The sequence below is a fragment of the Rhipicephalus microplus genome, chromosome 3 (genome assembly GCF_043290135.1).
Source record: "Rhipicephalus microplus isolate Deutch F79 chromosome 3, USDA_Rmic, whole genome shotgun sequence".
Classification (NCBI taxonomy): Eukaryota; Metazoa; Arthropoda; class Arachnida; order Ixodida; family Ixodidae; genus Rhipicephalus; species Rhipicephalus microplus.
In genome coordinates, this window is record NC_134702.1 from 141,780,097 (window position 1) to 141,797,897 (window position 17,801).

The 17,801-nt window shown below is 46.3% G+C and overlaps 1 protein-coding gene across 3 annotated transcripts in view; it reads right to left on the reverse strand.

Moving 5' to 3' along the window:
* Positions 1-7,704: 7,704 nt before the first annotated feature.
* The window catches only part of LOC119186352 (acetylcholinesterase), a 94,701-nt gene continuing 84,604 nt past the window's right edge, over positions 7,705-17,801 (reverse strand). For 2 of the 3 annotated variants that reach the window (XM_075890340.1, XM_075890341.1), the window contains 2 exons: positions 9,250-9,407; positions 7,705-8,080 (listed from right to left, as the gene is read on the reverse strand). In XM_075890340.1, the coding sequence (XP_075746455.1) occupies positions 7,909-8,080; positions 9,250-9,407 (330 nt within the window). In that variant the 3' untranslated portion in view covers positions 7,705-7,908. The remainder of the gene's footprint in view (positions 8,081-9,249; positions 9,408-17,801) is intronic. The other variant, XM_075890342.1, reaches the window with a different exon arrangement.

Genomic DNA, 17,801 nt, shown 5'->3' on the forward strand with positions numbered 1-17,801 from the left:
ATATATATATATATATATATATATATATATATATATATATATATATATATACATATATATATATATATATATATATATATATATTCACCTGTTTAGAGAGCAATCTGCGCACTATTAACTATTTCAATGAAGTGCGAAGATTGTTATACAAAGACCTAGCTCTAGACATTTAGGTGCACTACTTTGCTTATTGTTCGACGCAAGTTTGGGTTCCACTGCCACCATTTCCCAGATTTGCTTAATTGGCACCATTATTTTGCAACGATTACGTTACACAGAATTTGTTCAAGCTATTGCACGCTCGGTTTAAACGTTGATCACAAACAAAACACTTCGCTTGTCGCACCAGCTTTACTGTGCATACCATGTTGACTAAGTCAGTCGTGCGATTTTGCAAGTGACAAGGCTGGAAGACATGTGCTTAGTAGACACAGTATGGGGCGCACTCATTGCACTGTACTGCACAAACATGATAACTTAACTGTTTTTGCATCACCTAAGGGCACAAAAATATAAGCCAAACAGACATCCGCTAACATAACTTTTTCGCACGTTACTGATTCACACGTATCATACTTGTGATATTCCTGCAAATAATTAAGTTATTTAATTCATTTCAAACACAGTTGTTGCAGTTTATTCTTCATAGAGTCATTGAATGTGAACTGACGAGCATTGATTGAAAGTTCAAAACTGCAAGGGATTGACCTTTCCGGCCAACATTTAAGGCATGCTTGCAGGAAATTTTCATGGATGGTTCCATCTATTTACCAGAATTATCTAACTGTAGAGATTGCCCCCTTCGCAAAGGTAAAGCAGAATAAGATGCAACGCAACTACAACAACATTGAGCAGCGCGGTATTTAGAAAAACTTACCGATCCCCAGATCACATAGGGCCTTGCCGAGCACATGCTTCTCGCTGAAATGTGGAAATTCCATAAGCCCTTGGCGACACCACAACAGAAAATATGCGCAGCGTAACGCTCACAGCCACTTCTATTTTGCAAGAAAGCATGCCGAGACAGAACGCACTGCAGCGTCCACCGGTCGTCAGCAGGTGTCCGAGCCAGCGCTGATAGAACTTCCCGTTTAAGGACGTTCATTACCCTAGAGACATTGTGCTGTTTTTTTGAAGTGCAACAACGTGATGGTCATTCCGCATGTTATGTTGGGCCTAGCCAAGAATATTTTCCAACGTTGTTTCTCGCTGATATGCGCCAATGTCTGAAGATGGTGTCTTCCAAGATTAATAATCATGGCAATATTTCGCATTAGTATACCAGCAAAGAAACACCAAGGCTGATGCGGCAATGCTGACTGTTACTGACTTAGTTTTCTGCGTATCGCACAAGATAATGTTTTAGGAAGCTTCGTCAAAGAGAGGGGTCGTAACATAAAACGCGCAACTTGAGCTAGCGCTTATAAAAATTGACCACGTCAGCCTAAATTTCACAAGCCTACACTAACGCGCCGCCATGTGTGCAAAAAAAAAAAACGCTAGGCATGCGCGGAAGCGGCAGCACAGTCTCAGCGAAAGCTAGAAGAGTGGCCTTTCACAGCCTTTTATAAACACTCATCGGGTAACTGCTGCAAGCACTCTTGATACTCACTACTGCATTATTGTTAAAAATTTTAGGACAGTAGGCCGGCACTGGCTATGCTATTTTTCGTCCTTCTTCTGAGAAGCGTATACTATACGCTAAACACTTGCAAGAAATTTTGTGCCGATTGTTTATGCAGTTGCTGATGACGATGAGGAATTATACCTGAAGTGGGTATGCGCCACAGTTAACAGGAGAACAAGAGCAAGTTGTTTTAATGAGTTGGAGCATTGGACGACCCACTCGCTACGCTATTCGCCTTGTGCGATGACTGATTGTTGTTTCATTCTTTTAAAACGCTTTATAAGTCGTATTACCGCGATTGCTTTCCCGACATCAATCCTGCCGAAAACAAGTTAGCCAACAAGTCTCAATCACCGACGTGGCTCAGTGGTAGAATGCCGGGCTTGCACGCAGCAGACCCGGGTTCCAGCCCCACTGTCATTGGTACTAGGTTTTCCCGCGATGTGGTTACGGACACCGGCGATGGCGGCGGACAACTACGGCGCTGCGCTGGAGCCGAGTTGTGATCTCGTAACAGCTCTCACTGTAAAAAAAAGGGGGGGGGAGGTAACAAGGTGATGATGGCGGCGCGAAAAGCTCGCCGCCTGACTTTTGGGAATATCAGCCGAAAAGTACTGCACTCTGTGTAAAAGGCAACAGGTCTTAATGCTCTAATGCTGCAGTTAGCAACTGCACTGCACTATTTCTTTTGCATCGTGTGCTGACAATATATGTCGCAAGTGCTGCTTACTTGATTGAATACTTACTGCACACATTTAAAAGTACTTCAATGCGCATTTGTTCTGACAATATTTTCGAAGTGTCTACTTTTTACTCCCGTTAATTGAGTGCAGCTTTTGTGTCCGGCTACAGGGGTGTCCAGCCCCGAATAGAGCGGTCGCTCAAAAGGTGTGTGATGAGGTATCGTACACTTTTTCTATACATCATCATCATCATCAGCCTGGCTACGTCCACTGCAGGACAAAGGCCTCTCCCATGTTCCGCCAGTTAACCCGGTCCAGTGCTTGCTGCTGCCAATTTATACCCGCAAACTTCTTAATTTCATCTGCCCACCTAACCTTCTGTCTCCCCCTAAGCCGCTTTCCTTCTCTGAGAATCCAGTTAATTACTCTTAATGACCAGCGGTTATCCTGTCTACGCACTACATGCCCGGCCCATGTCCATTTCCTCTTCTTTATTTCAACTATGGCATCCTTAACCCCCGTTTTTCTCCTAATCCACTCCGCTCTCTTCTTGTCTCTCAAGGTTACACCTACCATTCTTCTTTCCATTGCTCGCTGCGTCGTCCTCAATTTAAGCTGAACCCTCTTTGTGAGTCTCCAGGTTTCTGCTCCGTAGCTAAGTACCGGCAAGATACAGCTGTTATATACCTTCCTCTTAAGGGATAATGGCAATCTATCTGTCATAATTTGAGAGTGCTTGTCGAATGTGCTCCACCCCATTCTTATTCTTCTAGTTACTTCAATCTCGTGGTTAGGCTCTGCAGATATTACCTGCCCTAAGTAGACATAATCTTTTACAACTTCAAGTGCACTATTACCTATCTCGAAGCGCTGTTCCTTTCTGAGGTTGTTTTACATTACTTTCGTTTTCTGCAGATTAAATTTAAGACCCACCTTTCTGCTCTCCCTGTGTAACTCCGTAATAATGAGTTGCAATTCGTCCCCTGAGTTACTCAGGAATGCAATGTCATCGGCGAAGCGCAGGTTACTAAGGTATTCTCCATTAACACTTATCCCTAACTGTTCCCATTCTAGGCTTCTGAAAACCTCCTGTAAGCACGCGGTAAATAGCATTAGGGAGATTGTGTCCCCCTGCCTTACACCCTTCTTGATTGGTATTTTGTTGCTTTCTTTATGAAGCACTATGGTAGCAGTTGATCCCCTGTAGATTTCTTCCAGAATGTTTATATATACTTCATCTACGCCCTGATTCCGCAGTGTCTGCATGAAGGCTGATATTTCTACTGAATCAAACGCCTTCTCGTAATCTATAAAGGCTATGTATATAGGTTGGTTATACTCTGAGCATTTCTCTATTACCTGATTAATAGTATGAATGTGGTCAATTGTTGAGTAGCCTGTTCGAAATCGTGCTTGTTCCTTTGGTCGATTGAATTCTAATGTTTTTTTTTACTCTGTTAGCAATTACCTTTGTAAATAGCTTGTACACTACAGAGAGCAAGCTGATCGGCCTGTAATTCTTCAAGTCCTTGTCATCTCCTTTCTTATGTATTAGGATGATGTTAGCGTTCTTCCAAGACTCTGGTACCCTTCCCGTAGGAGACACCTCGTAAACAGGGTGGCTAGTTTTTCTAACACAATCTGTCCTCCATCTTTCAGAAGATCTGATGTTACCTGATCCTCACCAGCAGCTTTGCCTCTTTGCATGCTCTCCAAAGCTTTTCTGACTTCTTCTATCATTACTGGTGGGGTGTCGTCTGGGTTACTGCTAGTTCTTATAGTATTAAGGTCGTGGTTGTCTCAGCTACTGTACAGATCACTGTAAAACTCCTCCGCTATTTTAACTATCCTATCCATATTGGTAGTTATTTTGCCTTCTTTGTCCCTTAGTGCATACATCCTACTTTTGCCTATCCCAAGTTTCCTCTTCACTGCTTTGAAGCTTCCTACGTTTTTCAGAGCGTGTTCAATTCTCTCCATGTTATACCTTCTTACATCGCATAATTTACGTCTATTAATCAACTTCGAAAGCTCTGCCAGTTCTATTTCGTCTGTTGTACTTGACACTTTCATGGTTTGAAGCTTCTTAATAAGGTTCTTCGTTTCCTGGGAAAGCTTGCCAGTCTACTGTCTAACTACCCTGCCTCCAACTTCCACTGCATACTGCGTAATGATACTCGTCAGATTATCATTCATTGTATCTACTCTAAGGTTGATTTCCTCACTAAGAGCCGAGTCCCTGTTCTGCAGCGACACTCTGAATTCCTGTACTTTCCCTCTCAGTGCTAGCTCATTGATTGGCTTCTTGCGTATTAGTTTCTGTCGTTCCTTCTTCAGGTCTAGGCGAATTCGAGACCGTACCATTCTCTAATAACTGCATCGTACCTTGCCAACCACTTCCACATCCTGCATGATTCCTGGGTGTGCGGTCATTATAAAGTCTATTTCGTTCTTATTTTCGCCATTAGAGCTTCTCCATGTCCACCTGCGGTTTTCTTGTTTTCGGTAGAGGTATTCAAAATCCGCAAATTATTGCGTTCTGCGAATTCTACTATTAGCTCTCCTCTGGCGTTTCTAGTGACGATCTCCTACTCCCTGGTCTCCAGCCTGCTTCTTCCCTACCTTTGCATTAAAGTCGCCCATCACTATAGTATACTGTGTTTTTACCTTACTCATTGCCGATTTCACGTCTTCATAGAAGCTTTCAACTGAAGCGTCATCATGGGTGGATGTAGGCGCGTAAGCCTGTACTACCTTCATCTTGTATCTTTTTTCAGTTTATTTACAATACCTACCACTTTTTCATTAATGCTATAGTTTTCCTCTATGTTGCCAGCTATGTTTCTGTGAATTAAGAACCCCACTCCATTTCTTTTCTGTCCGCCAAGCCCCGATAGCAAAAGACGTGCCCAATATGTAGCACCATATAGGCCTCATCTGGCCTCCTAACCTCACTGAGCCCTATTATATCCCATATAACACCCTCTAGCTCTTCGAATAGTACAGCTATACCTCCCTCACTAGATAAGGTTCTAGCGTTAAACGTTGCCAAGTTCAGGTTCCAATGGCGGCCTGTAGTCCAGAGATTCTTAGCACCCTCTGCTGCATTGCAGATCTGACCACCGCCGTAGTCAGTTGTTGCTGAGGACTGAGGGCCGTGAGTTATTTGGCGTATCCATGTGGGAGGTAGTGGCCAGATACTGCACCAGGGTGGCCAATCCTTCTCTGGTGAGGAAGTGCGTTCCCGGCGGTGGTTACCGATGAGGCCGCACCTCAGGCCTCTTAAGGTAGTTCCATCAACAAGCGATTTTTTTTCCCGGTTGGGAACTGCGCGGCACCGGGCACGTGGTCCGACTGTTCTTGTTTTCACAGATTCACACGGTTTTCCGCTCCTAAAATTTAAAATTTTTGTATGTAATAGCAGTATTTGTAGCGGTTGAACTTCTTGTATCTTCACGAACAAATAAACACCACTCTGACCCTTCTAGGACCGAAATTGCTAAAGTTATAGGTAGACATGTGCAGAGCTCACTTACCCGTGCTGCTGACGCAGCCGCTCTCGCTCCCGCAGTTGAAATAATCTGTGCTTATTGGCTAAGAGGTGGAGGAGCGATTCCGGTGGGCTTAATTCGCTGTGGAAGCTGTTTCGCCAAACCCAGCCCAAGCAGTGACAGCATTCCGGCAACACTGAGTGTGTCTTCTGAATAAGTCTCTTTTGACGCTGTCACAGAACGAGCGCTCAAAAAGGGCGCGCCGCCAAGTTCTCGCGACGAGACGCCGGAGTGACGCCGCGAGTTCAACGATAAAAAAGAGAAGAAAACAAACATTCAAAGACTCCCTGGGCGCGCGACCCTCCCCTCTCAGAAGCGTAGGCTCGCCGACGAACCTCCTCACCCCACAACGGCGGCCTAGCAAGCACTCGAATGTTCTAGATGGAAAGGGGCGGTGTCATGCCGGGTTGAGTCATCCGTCGCGGACGGCATTCGAACCGTCTCGCCCCCTCCGCAGCCTTCGCTGCGTATCGCGCCGACGAAATGACGAGAACCATCTGGAATCTCGCGCGGAAGATATTTAATCGAGCAGCCGAGATGAGAGATCAGGAGAAGACGGAAGTTAGCGCCAGAGCGCGTAGCGATTCCGCCGTGCAGTCGGCGAAGGTTTTGTCCGTAGAGACAAAGCAGGAGAAGATGATTTCCACCTGAGGGGTGACGACTCGAGCTACAGACAAGAGTGTGTGTTTACCGCTATCGAGCGAAGACGCGTGGCAACAGCTGCGTGTGTGAAGCCGACGTGTTTCCGGCGAAGAAGTTTGAAGCTTGGAGAGTGGCCTATTGAAGACGTGAGGTTTCCTGGAAGAGAAACTTCGGGGGCTGCGGAACGACAACAACGCGGGACTTTGAGTGAGTGATTCTCGGAAGAGTATCATCCAGACTTTTGTTCCAAGAACTTTAGACTGGATAGGTTTTCTATCTCTATAGTCTTTAGGTGTCTTGGTTGTTCAATGCATGCGACTGCATTGTAGTGCGTATCGTTGTCTGTGTCCGTTGTTTCGAGTGTGGCTGATTGTACTATGTAGTACGTTGTTTGGTGGGTGACATATTGTATTCAACTATTGTGGAGTGTGCATGCTTGTGTACTGTTTCTGATCTGCCATTATTGAGACTATAATTCTGTTTTGTTTATCAGCTCTCGGCTCTGACTTGTTCTTTGGGCCACAGACGGCGTCCGCTGGCGCGCCAAAAAGGACCACTTCTAAATTGTCCACGCTTTCGTAGTGCAGTTCGGGGGGCCGATACTTCGGCCCTTGGGATTAGCCCAGCGATCGCCTCCCTAATTAACGGGACCTGTGTGACAGACGCTCTCAGTTGAATTGGGCGCTTGCGGTTTTTTCTCCGGCTATCTCCGGATTTTAGCGACTCAATTGAGACCTGATTTGTCGTCCTGGGGTGTGTAAAAGCCGAGATATGACTCGTTGTCCTAAAAATGGCTTCGTCCCACACAAGATGGCGGCCCCCATATGGTCATAAGGTGGGAAAAATTGCTTGTGGGTTTGTTTTCACCGGTCAGAAACTGGTAAGGTTGAGCTCAGAGCCCGAAATCCTCCTTCTGCATGATTTAATATTATTACCAATATTTGTTGTGATCTTTTGCCTTTTCATTCAATCTTTGAGCACGAGGCGGCAGGTGCCAAAGTCCCCTGTCAACATGGCAGCCCCCATAGGGCGGATACACGTGTTACTCACAGTTGATTTTCGGTGAAGAAAAACCGTTTTTTCCCGCAGATTCAAGATGAGATGGTAGCGGCGAGGCTCCGGAACGTCCCAAGAAGAATCGAGGGTGGTTTTCCAGGTGCGTAGTAGCTTTTCTTGCGGAATTCCTGATTTGATGTATACATTTAAAGTTAAAAACTTATTTATTGTGTATATTAAGAGATTACAAAATCGTTCTATTAAACACCTCAGACAACAATCGTACAGATGAGCCTTGTAAATAATATAAACAATTATCACCAAATGTGGAACATCACATTGGGTCTGACAGTCCAAGTCAATGATGTAGCCCACATCTGCATAACAACGTTTGCCAGTGATTTCATCCCTAAATTGGGGCGTTGAACATCAGCTCCGGCATAAATGATTCGTACAGTCTGTAACATTTGTCGACTGTGTCTCCCGGAAGAATACGCAAGCCATCGGATCGAATGGAAACCCTCTTCCTCGTTTCTCCTTCATAAAGTGGCCACTCGTCTCCGTCCACCCTCGGTAAAGACCTGCAGAAAAATTGAAACTGTCACGATAGACTGTAAATTGATATCGTGATACAACCAACGAGTAAAAAACCATGGCAAGTTCTGCGGCATTTTAAGAAACTGCACTGTTGCCAGTTTATACGCTTTTCCAAGGAACACTCAGACAAAAAAATGCTGTTCAGGTGTTTTGAATAAATATACATTTCTGCATTTCAGTGTAAAAAAGCACTAAGGTCAACTTTTTTCCTTGAGTCTCGGACTGCTCTAGTTATAAAACTGCAGCTTTATCCAGTGAATGGCGGCTCCACGCAACCTCCTAATCTGTTTAGAGTCATATCTGACGCAGCTGATACCACGCAAGAAAAAACGTCCCCTCGTCCTCATATAAATATCACAGCTTACTCAAGCAGTCTCAAAGCTACGAGCGGCAGTTGTCGCACGTTTGGAGTTCTGTTCCCTTCTGGTGCGTTACCCCGAAATTGCGCGCACCTTGTGATGGTGACTAGTGCGCCTTCTTAGAAGACTTACCTAGACCAGAAACTTGATTTCAGTGGCACATCTTGTGGAACATAGGCTAGAAAAAACAATTCCTCCCTTTGGTGTAAGATGATCATCGTCTACGACATAAAGGGACTTTCCCTGACACAATGATAATATTTGTGAGTAAACGTCTCAAAACTACGCCATGACTACGAAAGACGCCGTGTGCGGCTCCGGAAATTTTGATCATCTGGTGTTCTTTAGCGTGCACTAACATAGCACAGCGCACGGACCTCTAGCATTTATTGTTTTGATTGAAAACTATGTAGTCAAATTATTATGTGTACCTCCCCTATGTATTTCCTTACGGCGATGTAGGTAAAATGTAAATAAAATAAAATTAATTTCATCTCCTAGAAAATGCGACAACTGTGACTGGGATCGAACCCGTGACCTTTCAGTCAGCTGTCAAACTCCGTAACCTCTGCACCAACACGGTGGAGTAGATCGTATAAACAAGTGCTTAATTGACCATTCGTGTCTACTGAGCATGTACCTACCTCCGGTATAACACTGGCTTCGGGGGCATAAAGTCAGATCTAAATGGCTTTTTGAATGTGTGCGAATTCGGTATTGCTTGGTTATTTTTTACTAAGGGCTGAGAGACGACGCCGATCATTTCAAAAGGTAAGTAAACAGTTATTACATACCCGTTACGAATAAATGTTGAAAGCATTTGCATCATGCTGCTGCTTAGCGTCGTCTCTTCAAATGTTCCGTTGCCATCTTGAATGAGCGTGCCAAACAGAAATTCGATGTCCTCTAAACGGGACGCTCCGCTTTGGCCGTGGAACTTGGTAAACGATGGCTGCAAAGTTATTCGTCACGAATATTCATCTGTATTAGTACACGAAAAACATTATTCGTACTGTTGAGTCATAGAAGGCAACTTATAGGTTCATGGCAAAAAAAAAACAAGAATTCACACACACTGTATCTGCTTGCACCATTAACGTTGGTTTCCGGCTCCCCTAAAGCACTGGTGGTTTGCCCCATACATTTAGCCAAAATATGAGAGAGGCAAATCGCGTAAAGTTCTCTCAAGATGAGGGCAGAGTTCTTACTTGTGAGCACTCTGTAATGATGAATGTAGTGGGTCATGCAAATCTCGGCAAACACATTGTCAGTGCTAAGCACGAGACTCTTGGCCCGGACTGTCACTGATTTCGCTAGCTAGGCCTACGCTCCTACCTGGTCTCGGATAACAGTTTTGACTGTCTTCGTTCTTTATTATATTTGGTGGAGTTTGCGAGGTCTCCTTGCAATCCTGGAGTTGCGAAACCGGACTCTACCTGCTGTCGTGACCACTGCACCTGCCACAAGCCCTCCTCCTAGGGCTTCCCAGGCCATCGTGTGCTCCGGCGCGGTCCATCAGCGGGATCCTCCCATATTCTACGGCACTGATGATCATGACGTCGACGACTGGCTGGCTACTTGCGAATTCGTGAGTGTCTTGAACAAATTGGACGAAGCCACGAGACTGGCCACTGTCGGCATTTACCTCAGTGGTATTGCCCACCTATGGCTTCATAATTATGAGGCCGACGTTCCCACCTGGACAGCATTCAAGGCAAAGTTCAGCGAAGTCTTTGGTCGTCCTTCTGTGCGCAAACTTCGTGCGGAGCAGCGCCTTCAGTCGAGATCTGAACTGCCTGGTGAGAACTTTACAAGTTACATAGAAGACGTCATTGACATGTGCAAACGCGTCGATGTGAACATGACAGAGGTGGACCGCATCAAGCATATTTTTAGGGTATTGACGAGGACGCTTTCCAAATGTTCATTTCAAAAAGCCCTGCTACTGTCGCCCAAGTTACCGAGCTCTGCCAAAGCTATGATGAGCTCCGCTGGCAACGTCTCGTCACCCGCCGTGCTGTCCCACATCAGGAATCGATGTCCGGCTTAACTCCCCTGCAAGACCCCCTCCTCCTCTCACAGATCAAAGATTTCTTGCGCGAAGAAGTTGCCCGCCAACTCTCGCTCATCTCTGGCCTACCGGAGCGCAGTGCACCGCTTAGCCCTACTCTACGAACTCGAGATCAAGTGTCTGAGGTCCTTCCTCCGCAGCTGGTGCTACCAGTCAATGCACCATTGACGTACGCCGAAGCAGCAGCACGACCACGACCACAGACGTTCCAAGCACCGCCACCAGTGCCTCCTTCTGTTTATGCTGCCCTGTCGCCATGACCTCCAGTTCGCCGAGTCCCTGATCCATGGCGCACTGCCGACAACCGACCGATCTGCTTTTCGTGTGGTCTACCTGGGCACGTCACACGTCTGTGCCGCCGCCGCCCACTCCACTCACGTGAAAACCTACGTCCATATGAGAACGATTACACATATACTCAATAGACCCCAGACCCCAAATTGTACGCTTCTCGTCCTAGCCTCCGACCAGCTCCTGATCGCCGATCTCCTTCTCCACGACGACGCTCGCCCTCCCCGATGCGCCGACGCCCACCGACAATTGACGCGGAAAACTAAATGACGCAGTTCCCGAGGCAAGAACTGCGTCCTCATCGCAAAGCACAAGCCCTCTTCGTTCGCCGCCGAATCTAATTAACGCCGTTCTCGAAGGTGTACCCGTACTTGCCCTTATTGATACTGGTGCCGATATTTCTGTCATCGCCGAAAAAGTTTGCCGTTCAATTCGAAAAGTGACAACGCCTTACTTGGGTTCATGTCTTCATACTGCCACTGCACAGCCTGTGCAGCCTGTGCCCGCGTGTACTGCCAGACTTGTAATTCAAGGAGTGCCCTACACAGTGCCGTTCGTAGTACTCCCGTGCTGTTCTCATGACATCATTTTAGGTTGGGATTTTCTCTCCCATCACCAAGCCATCATTATTTGCGCCCGTGCCGAAGTCGAATTTGTCCCCTTGGTGATGCGCTACCAGTGCACAATCGTCCTTCCGACGCGAAGTTCATCATTATTGACGACACCCAAATCCCTCTACGCGCTACTGCCTTCGCACCTGTGTCGTGTTCCACCGTCGTCGACGCTACCGCATTCTACACGCCTTCCGCTGCTTTCGTTCATCGCCACCTATCACCACTCCCAACCGCTCTCGTTACTCTTCAAGGTGGTGCGACCACCGTGCCTGTGGAGAATCCGTTCCCATTCACGATTACGCTACTTCGAGGCGAATGTATTGGTTCGATAGAATCATTCGAAACCATCGCTACACTTGACGTTCCTGATGAATCATCGGAAGTCGGCGCCCTCTCCTGTAGTTCGGTGAATGACCATTCCACTACCGACACTTTCAACCGTGTCTTCGACGAAGGCCTCAACCCACAACAGAGGTGTGAGCTTTTGAGCCTCCTTCACAAGTTTCGACCATCTTTTGACAGTCACAGCGCTACTTTAGGTCGAACTTCTACCGTATGCCACCAGATCGACACAGGTAATCACCCACCACTACGGCAGCGACCATACCGTGTTTCGCCTACTGAACGCCGTATCATCGATGGAGAAGTAGGTAACATGCTAAAGCAAGGCGTCGTTCAACTGTCAAACAGTCCTTGGGCGTCGCCGGTTGTTTTAGTTAAAAAGAAGGATGGCAAGATACGCTTTTGCGTAGATTATCGTCGCCTAAACAAAATAACACGAAAGGATGTTTATCCTTTGCCTCGAATCGATGACGCCCTCGACTCTTTACAAGGCGCAGAGTTCTTCTCCTCCCTTGATCTACGCTCTGGGTACTGGCAAGTGCCCATGAATCCGGATGATAGGCCAAAAACTGCCTTTGTTACACCACACGACTTATACGAATTTAACGTGATGCCATTCGGGCTATGCAATGCGCCGGCAACATTTGAGCGCATGATGGACACTATCCTACGAGGCCTCAAATGTAACACGTGGTTGTGCTACTTTTACAATGTAGCGGTATTCTCGCCTGATTTTCCCACGCACCTTCGTCGCTTGGAACAGGTTCTACGCTGTCTCTCTGCAACAGGCCTCCAACTCAACTTGAAGAAGTGCCACTTTGGAGCGCACAAGCTGACCATTCTCGGACACGTCGTGTCGAAGGATGGCGTTCTTCCTGACCCCGCTAAGCTACGTGCTGTTCGCGAGTTCCCGAGGCCCGCGTCTCTCAAGCAGCTGTGTAGTTTCATTGGGCTTTGCTCATACTTCCGCCGCGTCGTCCGGAATTTCGCCTCGATCATGGCGCCTCTGACAGACCTACTTCAAGGAGACCTCAATCTATCTGCGTGGTATCCAGCTTGCGACAGTGCCTTTGCGAAGCTCCGTGAACTGCTTACAACACCACCCATACTGCGTCATTTTGATTCAAGCGCTCCCACAGAAATCCACACAGATGCTAGTGGTGTCGGTCTTGGCGCTGTACTCGCCCAACGAAAGCCTGGTTACCAAGAATATGTTGTTGCGTACGCGAGTCGCGATCTTACAAGAACAGAAGCAAATTATTCGGTAACTGAGAAAGAATGCCTAGCGATTATCTGGGCCATTACAAAATTTTGGCCTTATTTATACGGCCGCCCTTTCGATGTTGTTACCGACCACCACGCGCTGTGCTGGTTATCCTCCCTCAGAATCCTTCAGGACGCTTCGCACGATGGACTTTACAGTTAAAAGAGTACGACATCCGCGTCATTTATCGCTCAGGCCACAAGCACGCCGATGCCAACGCTCTTTCGCGTTCGCCTGTTTGTACTGTTATTGCGAGTGTCTCCATCCAAGACAACTTCCTTCCACTATCAGGACCCATCAACACGGCTGCGGAGCAGCGCAAAGATTCGTGGATTGCTTCCCTGATGGATTACCTATCTGAAACACTCGCCCACACGCCATCTCGAGCGCTACACCAGCAAGCTTCTCACTTCGCCATCCGTGATGGAATACTTTATCGCCATAACTACCACCCTGACGGTCGCAAATGGCTACTCGTCATACCCAGGCATCTCCGTGCCACCATATGTGCTGCTTTCCATGCCAATCCGCACTGTGCGCACGTCGGTTTGTTTAAAATCTACTCCAGGCTACGTTTTTGATTTTATTGGCGCGGCATGTACGCATTCGTTCAAAAGTACGTTCGATCTTGCACAGAGTGCCAACGCCGCAAGCATGATCCTAGCCGTCCTACTGCATCAATGCAGCCGTTACCGTGCCCTGCGCGACCATTTGGCCGGGTTGGAATAGACCTTTATGGTTCTCTGCCATATACATCAGCTGGGAATCGCTGGATTATTGTAGCGATCTACCATCTCATGAGATATGCAGAAACGGCCGCTCTACCAGCCGCGATGGCACGTGACGTTGCGTCTTTCCTGCTGCAACGTTTTTTTCTGCGTCATGGCGCTCCACGTGAACTTTTGAGCGACCGAGGCCGTGTCTTTCTCGCGAATGTTACTCGAGAACTTCTTGCAGAATGCCATGTGATTCACCGCTGTACTACCGCATATCGCCCACAAACAAATGGCTTGACCAAGCGTTTCAACCGTAATCTTGGCGACATGCTTTCTATGTATGTCGCCTCCGACCAATCCAACTGAGATCTGATCCTTCCTTACGTAACGTACGCTTACAACACGGCACCTCAAGCGACGACAGGCTTTTCTTCATTCTTTTTACTTTATGGTCGAGAACCATCATCTCCGATTGACACCATTCTACCCTACCGAACTGACTCATCCGAAAGCACACCAGTTTCCGAAGCCGCGCGGTATGCGGAAGAATGTCGGCAATCAGCTCGCACCCTTACAACACAAGAACAAGGGCTACAGAAATTTCGTCACGACGATGAACGGTTCAACTACCAATTTTCGCCGAACTCTCTTGTTTGGCTGTGGGTGCCCCGCAGTGCTGCTCCTGGTACCTCTACAAAGTTTGTCAGCAAGTACCATGGACCTTATCGCGTCATAGAACAAACTTCCGCTGTTAACTACCTCATCGGACCCCTCACGGCCACTGTAGACCTGCGTCGCCAAGGCCACGAAATCGTACATGTGGATCGCCTCAAACCATATCACGAACCACTTGTCCTCACGAAACCTTAGAACACTTACTTAGCACCATCTTCAGCGAGGGGGAAATATGTAATGATGAATGTAGTGGGTCATGCAATCTCGGCAAACACATTGTCAGTGCTAAGCACGAGACACTCGGCCCGCACTGTCGCTGATTTCGCTAGCTAGGCCTACGCTCCTACCTGGTCTCGGATAACAGTTTTGACTGTCTCCGTTCTTTATTATAACTCCCTTGATTGCCCTCTCTCAGAAAGGAATTATATTTTAAAAGAGACCATATCACTGCATATGTAACTCTCCACACGTTACAACGAAAGTGTTTGACGCCCGGATATGTTTCCGTTTTTATGTTTTTATATCACAGAATCCCCCTCCTGTCTCTTTCCCGCACATAGGTATCTTCGCGATCAAAATAAATTAGTTGGATTGCCATCGCTCTGTGCCATCTTTGTTTTTTTCCTTACCCTGGAAGGAAAAAGCATGAAAGCATGAAAATGTATCAACTAGCCCCCATTATCTCCTTATTAACTTCCCGCCAAACAGTGTGCCATACCCGCAAACCTGTGCCACTGATATGCAGGTATGTGCCTCAGGTCATTGAATCTTAGTATCTACGCAGGAACGACGAGAGCACAAATACTCGATTTTAACGCGTGTGCGTTAAGAAAAACCTAACACCAGTGGCACTGCCCCGACAAATGCGAAGAATAAATGTCGGGTCCAACAGAAATTGAAACTAAGCATTCTGCGTGGCTATCAAGCACTCTACCACGGATCCCCGCTGGGTTTCGGAACTACTTTTCAAATAGACCTTAATGTTCTTTAAACGTCAATTAAGGTTGGAGTGCTGGACAATCCAGTATTATAAACATTACATATTTACTCCTATGATACAGCCTTCACGTCGCGTTAACGTTGCTTGTAGTTAAGTGCCATGCGCTGAAATTGATTTATGTCGCAGTATCTAGAGCTACTACCCTCGCAAGCACCAACGCTTCTTATCAGCTTCTCGCTTCTGGTTTTCATAATACTAATGTTCCTGTTGGCATCGTTGCGCAAATGCAAACAACTGCTTATACAAACATCTGCAACTTTTCAGCATATGTATACACGCACAACTATTACACATGCATTAGGTATCATTCTAGGACGTGTAACTTCATAAAACAAATCACAACGCGGTCACGTTCCCTCCACATGCTTCGCATAACGTCGATTTCCATGGTACGCGCGACACAGCAATGTTTCATTGCGTCGCGAGAGCCCGGATAGCAAACTAAGTTGCAAGTTTGGATCGATCGAATACAGGCGCGCGTTGGAAAAACCTGGTGTATTCCATTGTGCAATAGTTATACGGCGAGAAAGTGACAGTAGTCGCCTTGCAGCGTCCGCTCTGAACAGTGGTATGGGCGTACGCAGGTCTTGATCATAAGCCGATCGAGAAGCTGGGTCGCATGAGATTGGGCGTTGCGTTTACGAATGCGTATTCTTGTCTCCTTGAAATGGCGAGCAGTTCGGCATTCAACATTTGCGCCGGTGACGAGACGCTTGGGGACGTTTTATGCCATTGCCCAGCATACGATTCTCAATGACGTATTATGGAAGCCAAGCTACGTCAGCTGGATTCACGACCGCTTACAGAAAAGAATATCCTGGGACCTTGGCCGACGGTTTCGCATACGCGCAAAGCCACGAAAGCCCTGTAGTGCTTCATATGGACCACCGGACTTTACGAGTGCTTGTGAAAGAACAGCGTGAAACAGTGCTGTGTAGTCTCGAGTTCACTTTTCATCCATCTCTTTCTTATTCATCTTGTTTTCTCTTTCCTTTTTATTATTCCTCCTTTACTCCTCCCCAGGTGTAGGGTAGACAACCGAGCCAAGCTTGGTTAACCTTCCTGCCTTTCTTCTCTATTTCTCTCTCTCTTTCTCTCTCCCCATAGTACGTGGTATCAGCCAAATTTTTACAGCAGGTATTTGCCAATTATCATCAAGTTGTCCAACAGGATTGTGTAGAATCACCAGAAAACTCAGTCCAGCTTTCGTTTTTCGCGTTAATCAAGTTAAGTTTACATTAGTTTGAATTAGTCATCGTATGTAAAAAACAAAACCTAACTGGGCCTACCTAAGTTTAGATATCTTCTAATTAAACCAAGCCCAAGTAAGCTTAATAGAACTAATAGTAATTAGCACAGCTTGCTGTTGCCATGCTAAAGCAAATTGAGCTTAGATGAGCCCAGTTGAATCAAGGTTTAGCAGAATATTACTATGCGTAGCTAAGAGCGGTACCGGCAAATAAGAAGAACATGACACTCTAAATACGCCATACATACCGGAAGTCTATTTATGTCGAGTTACCAACGAAGCTAGAGAAGCGAGGCTCATGAGGGTACTAATTACCATTTACTAAGTTCAGCTTGATTAAAAGGCATTCTAAGAACACTCATTGGGAATAGTCCTAACTACCACGAAGCACCTTGCAATAGTTTAGTTCTATATATTATCATTACTCTAGTTAAGCCTAATTGAGATAATTAAAGCAGATTTAAGTACTTACAAATGCAAATAAGCATTTTTAGCATGGTATTTCTGCATTATTTTGAGCAAAATTAAATCTGCTGAATTCTAACACAGTTAGTTTCAGTTAATCAAAGCAACTCACTTTCAATATCTAGTGAACCTAAGTGAAGCTAAGGAAGCCAAGCTTACGAAGATAATCCAATGTACTGACGCAAGCCGAATTAAGCTCAATTAAGTGTAATCAGCAGTAGTTAAACATAACTGAGATTAACGTGGAAAGACACGGTCAGTCTAATTAATACTCCCAATAGCTGAAGAGAGCTCACTGATTGACCTATTATTCTACACTCACGACAAGTACGCTTTACATGCTAGGGTGCTTAAAGGCGCCCTGCAACACTTTTTTAGCATGGTCAGAAAGCGCTGCCTGTCGGTAGTGGAGGCTCCCAAGAACACGCGAGTCAAATGTTATAGCAAAGCACGCGGCCTAGAATTCGCAATGAGTTATCAAAGTCAGATAAAAAATTTTTTTCTGTTCCCTCGTGAAATCACGAAATATGCCCAAAAATCAAACCTATATGACCCATTTATCAGCCATTATTTGATTTGAACAAGGCACGCTCGGTTGTTACAGAAATCGCCGCGAGAAGTCGTTGTTCATGCGTGCGCGCGCGATCGCACTGAAAGAG